The sequence below is a fragment of the Copadichromis virginalis genome, linkage group LG19 (genome assembly GCF_057382275.1).
Source record: "Copadichromis virginalis isolate Kocher_CV1m ecotype Utaka linkage group LG19, C_Virginalis_male_GT1.1, whole genome shotgun sequence".
NCBI classification, from domain to species: Eukaryota; Metazoa; Chordata; class Actinopteri; order Cichliformes; family Cichlidae; genus Copadichromis; species Copadichromis virginalis.
Window position 1 is genome coordinate 16,065,922 of NC_140636.1, and position 21,258 is coordinate 16,087,179.

At 41.6% G+C, this 21,258-nt stretch overlaps 1 protein-coding gene across 3 annotated transcripts in view; it reads left to right on the forward strand.

The window, feature by feature from the left end:
* ralgapa2 (Ral GTPase activating protein catalytic subunit alpha 2) overlaps positions 1–21,258 on the forward strand; it is a 97,010-nt gene that overhangs the window by 38,705 nt on the left and 37,047 nt on the right. For 2 of the 3 annotated variants that reach the window (XM_085442356.1, XM_085442357.1), the window contains exons 17-32: positions 210–356; positions 711–833; positions 3,402–3,487; positions 3,579–3,669; positions 3,883–4,056; positions 5,096–5,281; positions 5,981–6,174; positions 6,426–6,524; positions 7,067–7,222; positions 10,713–10,841; positions 11,833–11,961; positions 12,235–12,293; positions 13,138–13,246; positions 17,516–17,626; positions 18,092–18,160; positions 18,442–18,579. In XM_085442356.1, coding sequence (XP_085298482.1) covers positions 210–356; positions 711–833; positions 3,402–3,487; positions 3,579–3,669; positions 3,883–4,056; positions 5,096–5,281; positions 5,981–6,174; positions 6,426–6,524; positions 7,067–7,222; positions 10,713–10,841; positions 11,833–11,961; positions 12,235–12,293; positions 13,138–13,246; positions 17,516–17,626; positions 18,092–18,160; positions 18,442–18,579 — 2,000 coding nt within the window. The remainder of the gene's footprint in view (positions 1–209; positions 357–710; positions 834–3,401; positions 3,488–3,578; positions 3,670–3,882; positions 4,057–5,095; positions 5,282–5,980; positions 6,175–6,425; positions 6,525–7,066; positions 7,223–10,712; positions 10,842–11,832; positions 11,962–12,234; positions 12,294–13,137; positions 13,247–17,515; positions 17,627–18,091; positions 18,161–18,441; positions 18,580–21,258) is intronic. The other variant, XM_085442358.1, reaches the window with a different exon arrangement.

The window sequence follows — 21,258 nt, forward strand, 5'->3', positions numbered from 1 at the left end:
ACTCACATGCGACTATATTTGGATCAAACTCTGGTGCTGCTGGTCTTCAATTGCTCCATTTTCACGATCAGAATTGAATTTATTAGCAGAAGCTTCTTTGCAGCATTTTGTACTTTACTATCATTGAATATTTGCTTCTTTCCTTTACCTTTTTTCTCTTCCCACTGTCTCTCTTCTTTTTCCTCTTCTTTCTCCTTCCCTGATGGAAGCTAAGCGAAGCCAGTCCATCAGCAACTGTGTTCATCTATACGAGGCTTTGCCCACTACTAAAAGTGTTCCTATGCTGCTCCACACTGTGAGCTCTTTCTTGCCTGGTATCTCTTCTGGTAACTCTGCTTGCTCTCACAGACTCTCAGGTAAAGTATTGTGAGAGCTGCATGTGTTTGCATGTTGCGTGACCTTCGCCCAGCCTTTCCCATTCATATTCAGTCACAGTCTCTCGTATAGCACCCTGAACTTTTTATTTAATCCATGTTGTTGGATGATCTGACTAATGCATTTCTCAAGATTGCCCCGGTGCCTTGTGCTGTCCTTAACAAGTGTATGTATCACCGTTGCATGTTTGCATGCCCTGTTTTTCCTCACCATGTTTCATATGTGTGAAATCTTTGTCTGTACAGTGTCTCCAAGTCATATTCCAGTGTGTTTCCATGATATTTGATCCGTATTGCACCTCTTCCTGACCATGTCTTTGTCTTCCCGACTGTCAGATGTGGAGGAGTGTCAGCTGTCAGAGTGTGGGGGAGAGGAGGAGCTGGGAGGCAGAGACAGTCCTCTGCCGCGTAGCAGCAGCACCTCAGACATCACCCAACAGCTGTCTGAGACCTTACCAGGTATATACAAGCGCAAAGCACTTTTTAATCTTCTGTATACACTCACTGAATACTGTATTAGGTACACCCTACAAGTACCAGATGTTTTTCCAATCATCTGCTGTCCAATTTTGCTGAGACTGTTCAAGGTGTAGCCTCAGTTTCCTGCCGCTGTAGCTCATCTCCTTCAAAGTTTCAGTTATTGGCATTCAGAGATGCTCTTCTGCACACCCTGGTTGTAATTAGAGGTTATTTGAGTTATTGTTGCCTTCCTATCCACTTAAAGCAGTTTGGCACTTACTGAGAACTATTGCTCACTGGACAATTTCCTTTTATAGGCCTATTCAACTATTTTCAGTGGAATTACTCCTCTTTTATTCAGTTTGTGTGTTCAGCTGTGATACAAATTAACCCTGCAGTTTCTTTATAAAAGAGAAGTAATCTGTCACTTCAGTTGTCTTTATTACACCACTATCCAGTGCAATATTACGGTATTAATCTTATTCGGTTTTTCAAAGCAATACAAAAAAAGCAAATAACAGCTTGTTTTTCACAGTTAAAAATTTAACCTCGTGATAAAAAGGATATGAAAAACAGGCCAAACACCAAATTGAATTTTTCTGTTTAGTCTGATTTTCATAAACAGGAAGTTACTGACTTCTTTACACTTTATAAGCTTGGAGCAGAAACGGCTGATATAATCGTGCAGCTCGAGTTTGCAAATGAGTTTGAACATCATATGTTTGCACATACATGTACAAAAACAACCATTTAGAAAAAACAGCTCTGTAAGCAAATTAAAGAAAGGTAAAATTCATTATTCTTCTTTTCAACAAGATGATGTGAGAGTGGACTTGTATAGTGTGAACACTTTTTATTATTTACATTACAGTCAACTGGAATTTTTCATTTTAGCAGCTAAGCCTGATATGTTTGATTTTTAAGCATGAATAGTTAAACAGACCTTAAACTGTATGTCAGAGATCTTTGGTGTTATTATTGTTTAAGTGATGAGACGGTGGATTTATGAGCCAGTGCTAGTCAGCTTGGTTTAGAAGCTGCATTGCACAGAAACAGGTGTCTGCTAATTATTTCAGAGATGCAGTACATCCAGAGTATTCACAGCATTCTCCGGCTGGAATAAAGCTGCCGCGTTAACGCCCTATTCCAAATAGATTCAATTCATTTATCACAATAAAATTCTGCACACAATAGTGAAGTGAAAAAGTTGCTTGAAATTCTGGCAAATTTATTAAAAAAATTAAAGTATTCACAGCTCTTGCTTAATAACTTGGCAGCAATTGCAGCCTCAAGTCTTTTTGAGTATGATGCTTCAAGGTTGGCGCACCTATTTTTTTGTTGGGGGGGCAGTTTCTCACATCCTTTGCAGAAACTGTCAAGCTTGGTCTGAATCAGGAGCTTTGGTGCACAGCCATTTTCAGGTCTCTCCATAGTTGTTCAGTCAGTTTCAAGTCTGGACTCTGGCTGAGGCACTCGGGGCATTCAGAGAGTCTCAAAGCCACTCCTTTGTTATCATGGCTGTGTGCTTACGTTTCTTGTCCTGTTGGAAGATGAACCTTCAGCCCAGTCTGAGGTTCAGAGCACTCAGGAGCAAGTTATCATCAAGCATGTCTCTGTAGATTGCTGCATTTATGCTGAAATGCATCCCAACAACTTGATGCATCCCAGCAACTTGATGCTACCACCATGCTTTACTGTAGGGACGGTGTCCCAGCAACAATGGTTACTGTAAGGTGCTTTATATTTTAAGGTAAAGACCCTACAATAATAACGAGGGGGGAAAAAAATCACATGTCCTCTATGAGCAAGCGTGTTGGCGACAGTGGGGAGGACAGAGGACATGCTGTGGAAGAGAGCCAGAGATTAGTACTAACAAATAAGTGCAGAGAGGTGTACAAACACATAGTGAGTGAAAAAAGTGACTGAGGAAGAAATGCTCACTGCATCGTGGGAATCCCCCAGCAGCCTACACCTATTGCAGCATAACTAAGGGAGGATTCAGGGTCCCCTGATCCAGCCCTAATTATGTGCTTTGTCAAAAAGGAAAGTTTGAAGCCTAATCTTAAGTACAGAATTCTCGGTCTCCTGAATCCAAACTGGAAGCTGGTTCCACAGAAGAGGGGCCTGAAAACTGAAGGCTCTGCTTCCCATTCTACTTTTAAATACTGTAGGAACAACAAGTAGGCCTGTGTGAGAGCAAAGTGCTCTAATCAGATGAGAGACCTTTTGGCAAACTCCAGGTGGGCTGTCATGTGCTTTTTACCTGAGAAGCATCTTCCATCTGGCTACTCTACCATTCAGGCCTGAAGTGCTGCAGAAATGGTTCTTTTAGAAGGTTCTCCTCTCTCCAGTGTAACTGGACGCTCTGGCGCTCGATCAGAGTGATAATCGGGTTCTTGGTCACCTTCCTGAGCCTGTGTGCTCTGATTGCTCTGATTGGTCAGACGACCTGCTTTAAACATATTCATTTATTTATTTTTTTATAATTAAGATCAGGGCTACAGAGATTAACTGAACATGTTCCAGTTTTTGGTAGAGACCAAATCAGAACTGTTTGTTGCCTTTCAGTCCAGCAGAGAGAGTACTCGCCTACTTCCTGTGGTTCTGATAGCAGGATGTCTGAGGGCAGGACTGAGAGCAGTGAACCACCTGTGGTGAGAACATTCATCCTCAACCATCGTGTTAGCTTAAAATAAGATTGATCAACGCTTGGTTCATCTGTTTAAATGTTTGTCTTTGTTGTAGATCCTCATCCGACGGACCAGCAGCTCAGCTGAGACAGAGTGCAATACTGAGGGACACGCAAACTACACGAGGCCCAAGCTCAGAGAGAAAAGTTAGAAGTTATAATCACTGTTCAGTTTTAATGTTAAACATAAATTGCTTTTTAAAAATGTGAATTTTCATCAGCATACTCTGAGACTATAGCATATAAATATGTAATTGTTGCATTGGATATTACAGTTTTCCTTACAGAGCTAGTAGGCTCCATTTGAAGCTTCTTTTGCTTTTTTTTCTTTCATGAATTTAATCTTTTCACCTTACCTAGGTGAGAGTGTTAGTAGCGAGACGTCCAATGGCTACCTCAATGAGGCTGAAGTTACCTGGCAGGCGTTTGATGAGGAAGCCGATAATCAGTCCACGCAGTCGGCACACATGGACGTAACAGTTGATCCTCAGAGCCAGGGGAGTCTGCTGCTCAGCCATAATGAAGCTTTAGCAGGTAGAAACTCACAGCATGCCCCTAAATCTTGATGCAAGTGTCTCTATTAAATGTCTCTGTTTAGCTGTGCTTGTTACAGTTTGTTTGAGCTAACAAATCCAGTCAGAGTACTTGATTTATGTCTGTCTGCAGCCTGCAGCTGGTTTGATACATATAATAGTTAGCAACAGAGCTAATATCCTCATTATAAAGGAAGCCCTTTGTGACCATTCATCACAGTGATTAAATTATTTGGGACACTTCAGCAGTTGTGCAGTTTAAACTGGGTTTTGTAACGTTGCTCTTGATTGATAGATTGATCAATCTTAGGAAGGGTGAAAAACCTAATATTGTCTAGATGACTTCTCCCAAGCAATTTAAGATTTTAAATCTGCTCAGAGTTTGTGGTGTTTGAAAAGTGGAAATGTTATGAAAGGAAAAGTAACCTGTGGTCTCTGGTTTGTTTAAGGTATCTACAGATGTTTGACAAATTTAAGGGTGGAAAAAAAGATGCGCTGTTGTAGTATGGAGAAGAACCACCACAGCATCATTTTACTTTTTGCCCCTTGGAGGGATAGAACACATTTTTTCCAGGAAATATTCCCTCATTTGGTTTTCTGATGCTATTTGATGTTCTGATGTTTGATGTTCTGATGTTTGTAATCAGATAGGAAGTGAAGTGGTGACTGTGGATAGCATGTGGTTCACATAATTTTCATTCAGTGAGAGCATTGTCATGTTGGAGGAGACTACTCCCATCAGGATAGAGATGTTTCATTAACCAGGAAAAATGGAGGAGGGGCTTGAATTAGCTGGTTTGTTTTTCCTTTAATTTGTCACCTGTCAATTTCTGTGAGGGGGGGGTTACCACAACATCCCTTCAGCTTTGAGGCTTTTTATTTATTTACTCCCTCCCCCCTCGTGTATGCAGATATTGTCGTCCCCCTGTCTGCCCTTCCCACCCTTGTACGTGAACTTCTGTGTTTCCCACATTGTGATCACTGCCCCTCTGCTCTGTTCCTCAAACCCAGTTTGATCCATGTCCACTTGTTGTTTTTAGGTCCTGAGTGTGCTCTCCCTACCCACTCCGCATCCCCGTCCTACCACCACAACCACCAAAACCACTACCACTACCCCCAGAATCCCCCCGCTTCACCAGCCCTGCTGGTGCACACAGAGTGCCCACGGGATTGCCCCCTGGACGACACCATGCATCAGTCTGTCTTACACATGCCACACCACTTGGGTACTGCTCCCTAGCTGCTACTCATCATGTAGACCACAGTCTTCATCTGCATTTCACTTCTTTGTCTTAAATTCCCCCTGTAGATTTTTCTATTTTCTTTTTCTTTGTTTGGTTTGATGCTACTCTTACTTAAAGTAGTTGCTTTGTCATTATTCTGCACACATAATACAAAATAATTGTTCTTTTGTTTCTTCTTGTAAACAAATGAGCAATCTTTTATCTTTTTTTCCCTGCAACTAAATTTAAAAACAGTGAAACAGAAAAAACTTTCAGAAGTCATTTGAATCACCTCACATCAGCTACACTATCATCTGTCTTTCCAAGCCTTTACTCCCTCAGGTTCTCATTGCTCTCCTGCTGCCCACTAGGTGGCACTGTCCTGCCACAATTCACTTGGATGATGCATGTGGTTTCTGCCTGTTTCCCAAAAGTATTTGAGTGTTTTATTCACTTGCATAATGCGTTTGGGGAATATGCACCAGATAACTTAAGGATTGGTCAACAGCTGCTCTAACGACGCATTAGCATTGAGAGTCAAATCAATTCATTTTATTATAACTGTATAAAGTTGATCTGCATTTGTTGACTGAATCCATTCAGCTAAATAAAATGAAGTCTTTCTTGGTACTGGCAAAGTGTTGCCAAATAATAATTTCTGTAACCCACATCACCCATTACTCTTTCTATGTGACCATGCAGATAGCAGTGAGTTTCTGGCTGATGATGTCAGCATCATTGCTGGTGGGACTCTGACTGGCTGGCATGCTGATTCAGCCTTCGTCCTGTGGAGGAGAATTTTGGGTATCTTGGGAGATGTCAACAATATCCGCTGCCCCAAAATCCATGCCAAGGTCTTCTCCTATCTCTATGAGCTGTGGCACAAGCTGGCCAAGGTACAATAAAGACATAATCAGCTGATGATAAACCAGTAATTCCATATGTTATTTGTACACGAGCATAAAAAAAAAAGCCTACATCAAAGTGATGCTTTTAAATCCTCTTTATGTCAAAGACAGATAAAATTTCTATAAAAAAATATGACATTTTAAATCAGACATTGTATTCTGTACTTCCTAAAGCAGAGAGTTTGAACCAAGCATTAGATATGATGTGTTATTCAATGAAGTGAAATGTTTGCTTACAGATTCGGGACAATCTTGGGATTAGTGTGGACAACCAGTCTTCTCCGCCCCAACCTGCCTTCATCCCACCTCTTCGAATGCTTGCGTCCTGGCTTTTCAGGGTATGAACAATGCAAAGACACAGCAGATGTTCAAAACGCTTTTTATATGTTAGTGTGCACACAAGCTATGGATGAAATACTAAAACCTAAAAATGATTTATAGATCTGATTGCCGGATCCACTGTCATGTCATTAAAAGTAAATATTAAAACATTTAGAGTGAATTTCTCAATTGGTGCTATTTGGGGGGGGGGGGAATCTGGGAGGATCTTATAATGCTCAGAAGGCAATATCATTACATTTCCAGGAGCAGCAAAAAGTAATCAATGCAGCTGAATGGTTAGCCTTGGCGGCAACAAACATATTAGTATTATCTAATCAAACTGTTTATGCAAACCAATAAAAGGAAGAATGTTGTCTCAATATGTGTTATGTCTGTATGAGGGAAAATTTAGTGGTTGGTGTTGGATTTTTTTTTTTTTTTTTTTTTTTTTTTTTTTTTTTTAAATGGGTGGGGGACATCAGCTTCTCAAGCCTCTGCTGCAGCTTAATAGAATAGAAGTGTCTCCAGCTCCTGATAATGGCACTCCTCCCCTCTTTAGGGCACCATGCTGCCTGCAGAGTACAAGGCTGGCAAACTGCAGGCCTTCAAGCTGATCTGTGAGATGATGACCAGGCACCAGGATGTGCTCCCCAACAGTGATTTCCTGGTGCACCTTTACCACATCATGCACAAGGGCTTCATGAGCGATGACCCGGTAAGGCTCCTGCACAAAAGCTGCCGGTTGTTCCTTTTTCCTCCAGTAGATGGCGCATTGGTCAAATCAATGTGCATCAGCCCTGATTAAAAACTGAAAAGCAATTAAGGCTGTTTGTTTTTGTCAGTTTGCCATTTACTTTTTTTAATGTGTGATTTTTGTCGTATTCAACTGGTTGTATTTGCTGCAATCTTTGTACTCGTGTCAGTACTAGTCATGTGTTTGGAGTGATGAGTTAGGTTCAAGGGTTTCTTGGCAGGAGTGAGGACACAGTTTATATAGGTTTATGATTGTGACCCTTGTTTTATTTAAAAAAAGAAGGTGAGGAGGAACATTACTGTGTTTTGGCATCTTCCACCTCCTTCAGCCACACCCTTCCTAGTATTCAGGTCTGGCATTGCTCCATTGCTTCTGCACAAAGCTGAGTGGTTATGAATGGAGTTCCTCTAAATAAAAACATGAAGATGAAAATGTGTGTAAGAGATGTTTTGCATGCTACTGTGTGTGTGTGTGTGTGTGTGTGTATATAAAGGACTGTAGATTTATATATGCCCTCCTCGCCGGGTTTCTGTTGCGCTTTGGCTGTGTGACAAGCTTATTAGAATGTTTTCCATGTCGTTAAATAATGTTTTGAGCCCCTGCCGCGTATACGTGATTAATTAAGGACTGACGTCTGTCGCGCTCCGTTAGACTGACACGTCGGCCGGGGGCCCGGAGTAGACTGGCCCGCTTGCCTCTGTGTATGCGAGTGTGTGTGTGTGAAGGAGTGGGAGGGGAGCCTGGGGAACGTAGTGCAGAGTAGAGCAATGAGGGGGGCACTCTGAGAGAGCAGGCAGCATTCTCAAGCTTTTGTTGTGGCTCTGTATAATGCGTTGGGGGGCCAGAGCCAGGCTGGCCACTGAAGCATGCTCAAATTGGCCAGAGAAAAGAGTCCTCACGCCACACAATAGAGGACAGCCGCACGCCTGCTTAACATAAGAAAGTGGCTCTTACTCTCCTCCTCCTTCCTCTCTGCCTTCACCCCACCCCCCCAATGCACCTAAAACATTAAGCTTCTTTATTTATAAGCTTTTTCTGGAGGCTCCAATTATAGGACTTATTTTTTTTAATGTTTTTTTTCTTTGTGCGTTTAATATTAGACATCTGAAGATGTTTGGTCTTTTTGTTCAACAGCATCTCTCATATCTTTAGAAATGAATGCTGAATGTATAGTCTGCCTGTCAATGGAGTAACACAGTCTGCCTTAAACAGCCATGCTTTATAGACAGCAGGGGGAATCCCAGTGTAAATCCTCACCAATAAAATCAACTAAGCTTGGAGGAAAATGACATTTCCCTTGGAGGGATTCTCCTTCCAACTGACAGAGTGCCAAGGTCAGGGCTATTGTCCTGATAGTCTGTCAGTCTCTGGTCACTGGTCTCACAAAAGCATGACCACCGCACAATGGCAGTAATCTATCTAATAGGTCTGCAATCTGGAGTGCAATAGTCAACAGCATATTTTGCTAAACATAATAAGTGCACACAAAGCTTTAATGCATCTATTCACCTTTTATTCTTTAGGTTAAAGAAAGGGCTCGAAAGCACTAACACATTTGCACAAACACACAGATTTCAGCACCTGTGCAGAGCTGGCTTCTCCTTTTAACTCTGTTCATCTTGTCATTCCCTAAAAGGAGGCTGCTGCATAATTTATATAGTGTCAGATTAAAATGTGAAGGTTGACCCGTAGGCCACCGACACGGCTGTTGATTAAACTGCTCGTGGCTACAACAGCCTGCAGGTAGGTTATTATCCCTTTCTTACAACTTGTGAATGAATTACAATAGGAAATATGTCCCCATGCGAAACTGTACATTTAAATTGGTAAATTTTGGGATTCTGTGCAGAGTGATGTAATGCCAGAATGAACCCCGTCACCCCAGGGGCCAGCAGGTGGAAAGCGTTTGCTTTCGTGAAAATGAGGCCACATAAAAAGGCCTGAGGTGGCTCTATTCAGAGTTACGTTAATGCACCTTTTGTTGATGCAGGGGCTATTCCTACTGCCAACACAGCGCCGCATGCGGTTATTCCCTTTCCACATTTCTCTGTTCTGATTTCTATACACACTTCAAATCAGGTTCCCTCTACTTGCACGTACAATTGAAAGCACTTTGCATTCTGCATTTGTGGCTTCCTCTAAAATGCTCATTTCAGGCAATCAAGAAACAGTTTGTTGCCTGCTAATTACCTCTGACTGCACTACACATTATGCTTCAGAGGTCAATTACCAACAAAACGAGGGTAAAATGGGCCCTCAATCCCGAAGCTCTTCCCACCAATTTTCCACATGTGTTGCTGGTGTTGGTTTGACTTCCTACTAGTCTTCTCTGTGTTTATTCTATTCTGTTGTTCACCTGGATTCCCTGTTTACCAAAGCTCTGGGTGATTAATGTCGCGCATAGATAGTGGTACTGTGTGTGTGTGTGATTGAGAGAGAGAGAGAGAGAGAGAGAGAGAGAGAGAGAGAGAGAGAGAGAAATTGTTTGTTAAGGTGCCCTTCGGTTCAGCTAGAAACTGGCTGATGTTTGAACTGTCCGATTTACACAAGTTTATGGCCAAGAAGGCAGGTGTTTGGAGCCTGGACCTTGCCTTCATACGCAAATATGCGCATGCATGACTCGGATAAGAGAGACAGCAATCTTTCCGTCTTATTTAGATGCTGCATTCTTTTATTCTTAAACTAATTATATATTTTTTTTTCCCAAGAGTATTTCCTGTGTCCGTCAATGGTGAAGAAATGAGCGTCTTTGCTGTAAGATTACCAGCTAAATATAGTCTGGAAATTCTCAAGCATCCTTTTACGCCCTTCACTAGTGCAGTATTATACTGTACATACTTGAGCAGTTTGTGCAGAACCCTCTGCAATACAGCATATGCCTGTGTTGAAAGAGCACCCATCTGCCACTGAGCCGCCTGCACCTCAACCAAACAATACCTTGTCTCTGGCTTTAATTACAGGTTTGCTTGTGTGTGTACATACATGTGACTCTTGAAAGTTGAGGTCTTTTGTTCTCCCTCTTATCCACTGTGAACAATCCATCTGCTGTCTCTCTCTTCTGTCTGTCTTTCCCACTCTGTTTTTTCCCCCTTTTTTTGTCCTTTAGTGACATGCACTGTTGAGTGCTTTACTCTCCTCAGCACGCTTAAAATGCTTAGCCTACCTGTTGAAGTGAAAAGCTTTCTCGGTGCCACGTCTCTCACACTGTGGCCCATTTACAAAATATTTCTGATACTGCTTCACTCCACCCACACTAACAACACACGAGGCTCCCCCCAAATGCAAAAATCCCGGGCTGTAATCGTAAAAAATTTTGGAGAATTAAAAGAAGGAAAAAAATCTGTTTTTGTTCTGTTATTCAGGCTGTTCCTAAATAAAGTCTGCAGAGATATAATAACGGAGATTGCTGCAGACATGATGACAGTTTATCTGTGTCCATGCTTATCATCAGGATGTTTTGAACACCATCATCCGCTCCTGCTCTCCTCGATTCTTCTTCCTCGGCCTGCCGGGCTTCACAATGCTGATTGGAGATTTCATCGCTGCTGCTGCCTGCGTCCTCACCTCTGGCTCCTCAGAGGTACAAACACACTTTCAACTTTTATTTGATATTTCAGTCATACAGGAATTTATGAGTCAAGAACTAGAAAAAGGTTTCAGATTTTTTTTCTTTTTTCCCACAAATCAGTAGCACTGTAAATCTGCAACAAAGATGATAAAATTCTTCACAAAACATCATAAATCATCCTTCTCATATTTTGCAGCTGTTTGACATTGAAAAGCTGATATTGTTTTGTGACATTTTTATGCTTTTAGCAATAAAAAATTTATTTGAGGCACCAAATAGCAGAAATGTTAAAAAAACAAAATACAAACTGCACTTACATGTAGGACTGAGCAACTGTGGCTGAAATTAGAATTATAGATATTTTGTCTTACTATGATTATTCATCATGATAGATGACTTCATGTTTGAGGACTAAATGAAATACGTAAATATCCTTTTTTTCATTAAATCCACACAAGTATTAAATGAAAAGTGTTAATATGACTGTTGGTCATGTTCAGTTAATGTTGTAGACCATCTGTACAAGTGAGCATATGGACTTTAGATAGAGAGAGAGCTGATCTGGAGCAGATCAATATTATGGCCGCTATCTGTTACTTGCACAGCTTTAAACCCGAATATGGTTCAGTTGATGTTAACTGTCATTTATCAGGTGTGTATGTGTTGCTTCTTCCTGTTTTTGCCATTACACGTACCTCCCAGCATAGATTTGTTCTCGCTCCTCAGTTTAACAGCAGCTCATCAGGTGCGGCAGCACAACCTGCTACAGAGCTGCACCCATCATGCATTTAATCAATCATTTTGTTGTCCAGCGCCTAACATGTGCGATGTTTTTCCGTCAGCAGAATCATGAATAAAGATGAAATTAAATCTGCAAGCTCCCTCAAATCCTCATCCATCGTATGCGTTCTGCGCCTTTCGCTTGAAGCGGGTTGTTTATGTGTTTGTCTCTGGTATTAATGATGCCGTGGGTTTGGTTTTCTTTTTTTAAAATTTCCTCCAGGCTCCGAGGGTGGAAGCTCAGACGATCCTGGGCTCCCTCGTGTGTTTCCCAAACCTCTACCTCCAGATTCCTATACTGCACCGTGTGCCTGGCTCTGATGACATCAATGTGAGCAATGAGGACATCAAGGTAAACGCTCATGATGTGCAGTGACGGGAATACGGACACTTCATATAAAAGCAGATGTTGTTTTAATTAGGATCAATCAGTCGTCTGCTGTGTAAATCATGACAAACTTATCCTAAACGTTATTAGATACAGCAGTGTGAACATCACACTGATTTAACATGACTACAAGGCTGTGTGTTACAGTTAATGGCGTCTTATTGTTATAAAGATGAAGGAAGGAATGGCTTGGATTGTCACTGAGAACTGTTAACTGGTGTTGTCGTTTCTGTTCAGAATTACTTGGTCAACATCCTGCTGGAGACGGCAACGAAGGAGCACTATGAAGGGTCGAGGTATGATTAGTAATTCTTTTGTTGCACTGTCTGATATGATCGCGTTTTACACACGTTCCAAGAAAAGGTTTGGGAACCTGCTCGTCACTGTTTTCTAATACTGTTTCTATGTTGATCACTCCTCGATAAATACAGAATACATATTTTTTAACAATCTTGTCCACCTGTGTTACGATTGTCGTGCTCTTGTAAGCTTTGGATTACACCTGCCTCTCCTCCTCCTCCTGCTCTATCATATTGTTGTTGTTGTCATCATGACATGTTTTGAAATGCTTCCGCAGCCTTTTCCTGCTTTGTTCTTCCACTAAATTGTCATTGAGGCATTGTTGACACCAGCCAATCATTTTTAAGAGGGGCAGACTAACTAACCACACTTTACCAGCCTCCTCTTTTGGAGAAGCACCTCTACAGCCAACACTTCCAATCTCAAAACTCACTCAAGTAGCTTGTGGAGAACTCATTAGCATCGAGGTTCACTTCATTTTTCCAGGCTGCACTGTGAATGATTAGTGTTCAATAAAGACATAAACTGGAGCGGTTTAGTTTTGTAGACAAACAAAGTACAACCAATCAGTGCAGACATGTATTCATTCCAACATTTAGTTTCTCTTTGCAGCTGTACATTTCTGTATACATAAGGAATTTGAAGAGGCTAATGGTGGTGAAGCAGTGGCTACCCGTCATTAAAATTTGATGCAATGCTTCTAAAGCCTGTTTGCAAAAAAAAAAGTCCAAATGTTCATGGTTTTAATTATATAGTAGTTTATTTCTCAAAACATCTGATCCCATTCAGATCCTGCTCTACTTAAATCTGCACATTTTGTTCTCTGCTGCTGCCATTCAGGTGCATTGCTGTGTGCAGCCTGGGTCTGTGGGTGTGTGAGGAGCTAATGCAAAAGAACATCCACCCCCAGGTTAAAGATGCCATCAATGTTTTGGGAGTGACACTAAAGGTGAGTGAACCTCTTACCCGAGGACGCTGCACTTGTGCATTTCCAGTTTCATTTACAAGAAACTACAGGTGCGCTTTTTTTTAAATGCTTGCGTCATGTGCTGAGAACACAGATAAGCCCGCTGTCCTGAAATGAATGGGTGTTGGAAGCTGTTTTTTTGTGCAAACCTTACATTGTTTATCTCAAACTAAAATGACAGTTGATTACATAAAAGGACTGCAGAAAAATTTTCAACACAGGCAAAAAGTGTGAGAATAAAATGTGACTCGTGGGTATATTCTGGAACAGGCCTTTTTTCTCCCTAAGTGAAGAGATGCAGAGAAGCTGTGGGTTTGTGGGCTTTTTTGGTTTAGTTTTTTTTTTCTTCCATGGGAAAAGGGTTTGGGGCGGTGGTGTAATTTCCAGGCTGCTCACTCTCAGTAGATGTGGGCCAATTTAAGCAGCTACATCTCCCAGCTTCCTGCTCGAGCAAAGCCCCCACCCATCCCCTCGCCCCCTTCTCTAATGGAGCAGTAATCACTCCCCTGTACAACTTGACACACAGACTCAGCCAGCCCCAAAATAGAGGGTATAGGCTGGGTGGGGGATCTAGGGGGAAGAGTGGCACTGAGAGTCTCTTTTCTAAAAGCAGGTGCTGAACTCTCAGGGCCCCTTTTTGTGTTTGGCCATTTCTGCACTCCCCACATTGTCTGCCCTTGTTACATGTTGAGAGGCATTCAGCTGGAAGAAATAGGAAATTCTATTTCTCCACAAAGAATTTCAAATCACTGAAGAAATCCACATTTGAAAGAAAATTGTCAACAGCTCAATTCTTTCCTTCAATGAGTCTGGGGAAAATGAACCATGGTTTGAAGTGAAATGAAATTATGCTGATTATCTGCACAGTAAGTGCAAAACTAAATTTAAGGAAAATTACTCCAAATTTTGGCACAGTCAGTGTGTCCTCAAACTTCTTTTTTTTTCACTGTCTTTAATCAGCATTGTCCCGCTGCTGTTTTACAAATTACGTGACACAAATGCAGCAAGAGATTTTGTTCCTGCGTTACTCTCTGGAAGCTCTGAAAGAGACATTTAAAAGCCTTAAAATCAGGGATTCTGCAGATAATTAATGTTCTGCCTTAAGATCACACATTACATTCAAAGTACTTCTGTAGTTCTAGTGTCTTTAAAAAAAACTGGCCCATTTTTTTTAAGTGTAAGGAGAGGCTCCACTGAGGTTTATGTATCTGCAAAATTTAAAGAGTATCATGATAAAACACGTTCTTTCCCTACAGTGTTTAGATTGAAAATGAACTATTGGTTAGATTAAAAGTTCCAATGAAGATAAACATTAAAAAATGGTTGTTTTTGTGGGGGTTTTTAAGCATGACTCCTCATGTTTTTGTCAAATCTGATAGCCGATGTCATACCAGAATGATTTGACCATGTTCCAAAAAGCTTCTTGTGATGACAGGAGAGCTTGACTTTCTCGCTCTTCAAACACAAGTTCAGCTGAGTCGAGGTCATTGAGGGTGGAAGAAAGTCTACGACAGTCTGCACTTCTCAGTCTTCTTTGGTCTTCAAGTAGTTCCTGCACAGCTCTGAGATGTGTTTGGACAGGAGTGTGAATCCTTGTCTGCAGAAATGCAAATCAGCGGGTGGAGCTTGTCTCTGCAGAATCGAGGGGTGTCCAACTCGAGAGGAGTTGATATTCCCATCACTCTTTTTTTCTCCCTCTCGTATCCTTCTGTTACTGCCGTAGATTTCAGAGATGGATTCATCTGTAATCAAGTGTGAAATGCTGGTATGTCTTAGCCCAGCCCAAGCATTTGGCCTTGTTTCCCCTCCTGAAAAGCAGTTTACTGACCACTAACTTTGCTTTTTTTTTTTTTTTTTTTAAGTGTTAAATTCTTTATTCAGCAGGCTTTTTTTTCCCTTCAGGTCTGCCTACCTGATCCCTTTTCCTTAAAGTGTTTCAGAGGTCTTACTGTGGGTACTGTCCTCTTACAAGTCTTCAGTGTATTTTACACCCTTTGACACTGAATCTTGTCTTACTTCTGATACCTCGATCACATCATGTTATTTAACTCTGCTGGAAACTTGAGGCACTTTAAGTAAGATTTTGTTGAATAAGCCTCTTGTGAATTGATCAAATCCACCTCTTAAAATGGTCAGTGCCACAAAGCTCCTACAGCTCCACCTTAATGCTCCTACAGCTCCACCTTGATTAAAACAAAACATCTTAAATGTCTTCCTCCATTGTATATAAATTTTCTATCCCTAAACTTATTGATTATCTTCAGTTTGAAATGAAAACATGGCAGATATTCAACATTGTACCAGGGTCCCACTATACGCTTCTATTGGAAAATTACGTTTTTATATACACTTGTACATGTGTGAATACACACATCTGGCATTGTATTAGTTAACTCTTTCTAATACCAGGTTGGGCCCTCTTTAACCTTGAGAACTGTTTTAATTCTGCAAGGCACAGATTCAAGGTGCAGGGAGCATTCCTCAGAGATTTTGGTCCATATCAACATGATAGCATCGCACAGCTGCTGCAGATGTGAATCTCCTGCTCCACCACATCCCAAAGGTGCTCAAGTGTGCTGAGATCTGGTGACTATGGAGGCCATTTGAGTGAACTCATCGTTGTGTTCAGAAACTGTTTGTGCAACACATTGTGTCCCAAATTTCAAATCAAAGGGGTGTGCGTGGCTAACAACAATAGTCAGTTGGTACTGAGGGGTCCAAAGTGTGCTAATAAAGTATCGCCCAACACCTGTGCACTACCAGCAGCAGCATGAACTATTGATACAAGGCATAATGGATCTTTCATGTTGCCCACTCTAATTGTTAGCCAGCTATGCAAATGTGGCAGAAGAAACGGATATTCATCAGACCGGGCAATATTTTTACAATCTTTTATTGTACAATTTTGCTGAGTCTGTTCAAATTGTAGTCCGAGTTTCATGTTCTCAGCTGACACCTGGCGTGGTCTGCTGCTGTAGCCCGTCTGCTTCAAGGCTCGACATGTTGTGCTGCATTCAGCTCTTCTGCATATCTTGGTTTGAATGAGTGGTTACGTTAGTTACAGTTACTCCCATCAGCTCAGCCGTTGTACTCTGACTTCTGGCAGGAAGACGAGGCATTTTCTTTGAGAACTACTGCTCACTATATTTTCTCTGTTCACTGTAAACTTTAGAGATGGTTTGTGGGAAAATCTCAGCAGATCAACAGTTTCTGAAACACTCTGACCAGCCCGTCTGACACCAACAACCACCCCACGTTCATAGTTACTTAAATCACCTTTCTCCTCCTTTCTAATGCTCAGTTTGAACTTCAGCAGGTTTTCTTGATCATGTCCACACACATGTCCTAAATGCATCAAGTTACAGTGGTCCCTCGCTATAACGCGGTTCACCTTTCGCGGCCTCGCGGTTTCTGGGATTTTTTTTTGGTGCAATTTTGCAGGTTTTTCTTTTTTGTTTTTTTTTTCTTACAGCGCATTGTGTTCTGACTCCTGATTGGCTGTAGACCATTGTCAATCAACCCCGTGCCATGTCTCCTGTACAGTACAGAATGTGTTCAGCTTGTCAAATCTTTGATCGCTAGCAATGCAACTTTGAAGTGCTGCACTGTATGTTTGTAAGTTTTCTCACCCACAAACACAACAATGCCGACGAGAATCATGCCACCTGCCGGTGTCTTTGGTTTCATTCTATAATACTGGACTTATTTTTCTACGAATGTTTGAACTTTGAGTGTTTAAACAAGAGAGAAAAGTGAAAATGTTCATGCCTGTCTGGGAAAAGTGTACAAAGTGTGTAGTGGGGGGGGTTTACAGCCTTAACACATCCAATTGTTAAAAAAATAAAGTTGGCTACTTCGCCGATTTCACCTATCGCGGGTTATTTTTGGAACGCAACTCCCGCGATAAACGAGGGACCAATGTACATGTGATTGGATGATTAGAGATAGAGAGAGATATATATAGAGAGAGAGATATATATAGAGAGAGAGATATATATAGAGAGAGAGATATATATAGAGAGAGAGATATATATATAGAGAGAGAGATATATATATAGAGAGAGAGATATATATATATAGAGAGAGAGAGATATATAGAGAGATAAACTGCTTTTAGCTTTTGCTTAGCAATTGAAAAGATGTATCTGATTTAGTGGCTAGCTAGTGTGTTGTTGTTTTTTTTAACTGACGGTACAGTTCCTCTTCACTTTTCAATTCTTGTTTGTTTGTTTTTTGTTTTTGTTTTTAAAGTTTGGGAACAAAGCAGTGGCGCAGGTAGCCTGTGACGTCTTTCAGCTGCTCATCTCTCACTGGGAGCATCTCCAGAGGTTGGAGCCCACATTCCCAAAGAAAATTATTGAGGTAAAACAGACACAAACGTCTGGTTTGCTATCCTCGTGGGAACATCCCATTGACATAATGCTTTCTCTAGCTGCTTACCCTAACCATCAGAAATGAATGCCTAAACCCAACCATAACCCAATGGTAATGTAAAAATGCCTTCAAACGTATGGGGACCATGATTTTGGTCCCCAGAAGTTTAGTAAACACACACACACACACACACACACACACACACACACACACACACACACACACACACACACATTGATGTAACCCATGTAAATGTGTTTCACATCCAATAAGAGAAATTCCTTTGAAATAACTTTTAGCATTTAAATGCAAACGTTACACAAATTGTCGCTCGCTCATGTGCACAGTCCTCATCCTGTGGTTTCGTCTCCGTTTTAGCAATCAGCCCTGACTCAGATGATGAATGGGAGTGTGTCATCCAATTATCTTTCTCCTTGTTTTGTCCCAATACAGATCTTTGTGGCCACAATAGCCTTTTTGTTGCCGAGCGCAGAGCACTCAACGGTGGAAGCGGACAAAAAGGTACATGTTGGAAAGGATGGGACATGAAATGGCTGAGATCTAAAGGCTCTTGATCTATCATGTTGGAATGGTGCATTTGCAGAGGAATGTTTCTACTGAAGTGATTTGTTTTCTCTTCGACCTCGTTCTCCACTGCGTCTTTGATGCTCTCACCTGTTATCCGCTGCCACTCTTTTTTTTTTTTTTTTTCTTTTTTTTTGCTTTGTTAATAATATATCTTTTATTTGTTAGTGTGTGACTGAAATAAATTAGGAACTTCTCTCTCATTTCTCACACTGTAGTTGATGGTATCGCTTCTGCTTTGCCTGTTGGACTGGTGCATGGCTGTTCCCTTGAGTCTGCTGCTTGAGCCTATCACCATGCCGTCACTGGAGGACCACACAGCCCACAAGGCCCCGCTGCTGGACTACATCTACAGGGTGGGTGTCATCAGTGGCAGCCTGGAATAGAGCCACCTTTTACCGATTCATATTCATAGTCTTCTGAACCACACGCAGCTTTTGCAAACAGACACAGCAACTTAAGCTTTGACATCTCCACCCCCACCCCGCCACATGGGCTTGCCACTTTAATTAGACTCACCTCTACCATGACCTTTTGACTATGCATCATTTAACATTATTGTAGCACAAAGGCGTAGAAGTGTCCACAGCAGCTTACACTCGTGACTGGCATTTAGCATATGTACGAAACCCTGACAACTGTTAGGAAACTTCAGGAGTGTTTGTTTCAAGCATGCAAAATATTCCGTATTGGATCTGCTCCTCTGTTTTTGTCCCTCAAACTCTTTATTTTATGGTCTGACCCTGAGGATGAGGGCCAAGCTTCGGGCCCAAATGACTGAGGTATTATTCATTCCCTCCTGTCTGGGCAGATGCGGTCAACAGCAGATCTTTGTAAGGATGTCACCCCTGATAAGAAATGGTCCAATTATTCAAACGGGACCCTTTGTCCACTTGATAAGCTCAGGCTATAAATGCTTGTCCTGGAGATTTGAATGGAATATGTCTTAATATGAGAGAGACTGCAGCTGCTATGAAAGCAAAGACAATTAAGCATGATTGGTTGTCTATCAGTGCACAAAAAGCACAGTCCCTCTGGCTTTCATTCAAGGTGTGATGATATTAATGTGATATCAACGCTGAAATCTATATGTTTCCACTGTCACATTGGCTGCTAATTATTCTGTATACCAGGCAGAGAATAGAAAACATCTTCCCTTTATTCCATCACTACCCACGTTCCCTGACAGGTTGTTTCATGCCTCATTTTCCTTTAATTACAAATTTATATTTAACGCTCAAGCGCCCAAGCTATTTTAGTGACCACAATTTTTCCCCCATCCTGGCTCCATTTTCTGTTTAGATTTTCTAAAATATTCTAATCAATTTAATTATATCGTTTTTATTCAGACATCGGTTAGCAGAGATTCGCTGGAAAGTCTTGCAATGTAGTGATTAGAAGTGGAAAATTAATATAAATGTACAAAAAAAGACATATTTCCACTGTCTTTGTCACAACAGCAGAGCAAAAACTGCTAAAAGTTTATAGAAAAATTTCTTATGACTGAAAGCATCACAGCTACACATTTAAAAATACGACTTGAGTCATAAATGACTCCACTTGGGCACTTAACAATGTGTCCTTTGCCGACCAATCAAATGCAAGCAGAGACCATGTTTACAGCTAATGAATGGCTTCCATGCTTCCTGGGATGCAGACAAAAGTGAAAAAAGTTGGTACGGTTGACTAACGGCGAGCACATAGCTGTAAAAAGCAACATTGCACTAGACCATGTCGGTTCACTGGAGATCTGCTCAGGCTTCTCCATCTGCTCCCTGTGCCTGCCTCAGCAGCCAGCTGCACCGCGTGTGTGTGTGCGTGCAAGAGAGACAGCAAAGATAGGTACATCCGTGTTTTATTATTTGATTTATTTGTGTACATAGTGTGCTCACATCTCCATGCACCATGTGCCCTTCTAACTACTGTGTTACCTTCCAGGAACTGTTGCTATGCAAATTGCAGTCAATTTGTTGTCAAGCACAGTCGTGGGTTTGCCCCCCCCCCCCCCCCCCCCCCTTTCTACATCTCCACAGAGGAAGTTCTTTGGGGCTTTGGTGTAGCAGCTGTTTGGTTCACATCTTTTCAGCATCAAGCCTCAAATCCCTCCCCCTACGCACCCAGAGGTCTGCTTGATGGAATCATCCACATACTGTCTACATTGCCCCACACAATACTGTTTCACATGGCAGGGCCAGCGTCTCACAGCCAAGTGTGTGTGCGCTGAATGGGATTAGCCTTTGCATGGCTTTACCCAAGTTGCTCCACTCTGAATAAGAGGCGCCCTCCTCTACATACATTAGGCATATGTTCTACCCCCTTACCTTTGCTCAGATTATACACTATACAGGTGTGTTTGTCTGTGTACTCGGATATGTATATGTGGCTAAGCATGCGTGTTTGTGGTGGGAGCTGAGCACAAGGATAAAGTCTTAATTAAATCAAACAGTGTAAACCTGTTCAGTGGCTGTAATCAACTGCCCCAGTGCGCCTTATCTAGCACTGCCAACGGATGCTCTGCCATCTGTTATGTAGATCGATACACTCACACATCACAGAAGAAATGGATTAGTGGCTATAAAGACCCTCTTTTCTTCCCTTTTCTCCCTCTCTCCCCCTTTTTGCCTTATGATGTAAATAGACCATATATTCCCCATTCACGTTCTCCTGCGTCGTGCACAGTCACGACAGACACTGCTGCATATTTTCTTACCAGACTTCAACCTTCTAGTACTATGAGTGAGTGGGGGGGAGGGTAAACATACATCGAATATCAATATTTAATAAAATGAATTAAAATCTGGGAATACTGTAAACAAGGTGGCTCGTCTTATTCACCAGCATCCTCAGATAACCTTAGCTAAGCAAATTTTTAATTAAATTGATTCAACTGAAAAACGTCCAACACTAGACACACTTCAGCGGGATTTATGGTCCAGCAGAGGAAAGTGTTCGCTGTCCGTTCCAGTCTGGGGACTGCCTGCAGTCCGCTCTGATGTCAAATGGAGGCGGTTTACAAAGTTTAGGGTACAGCCGGT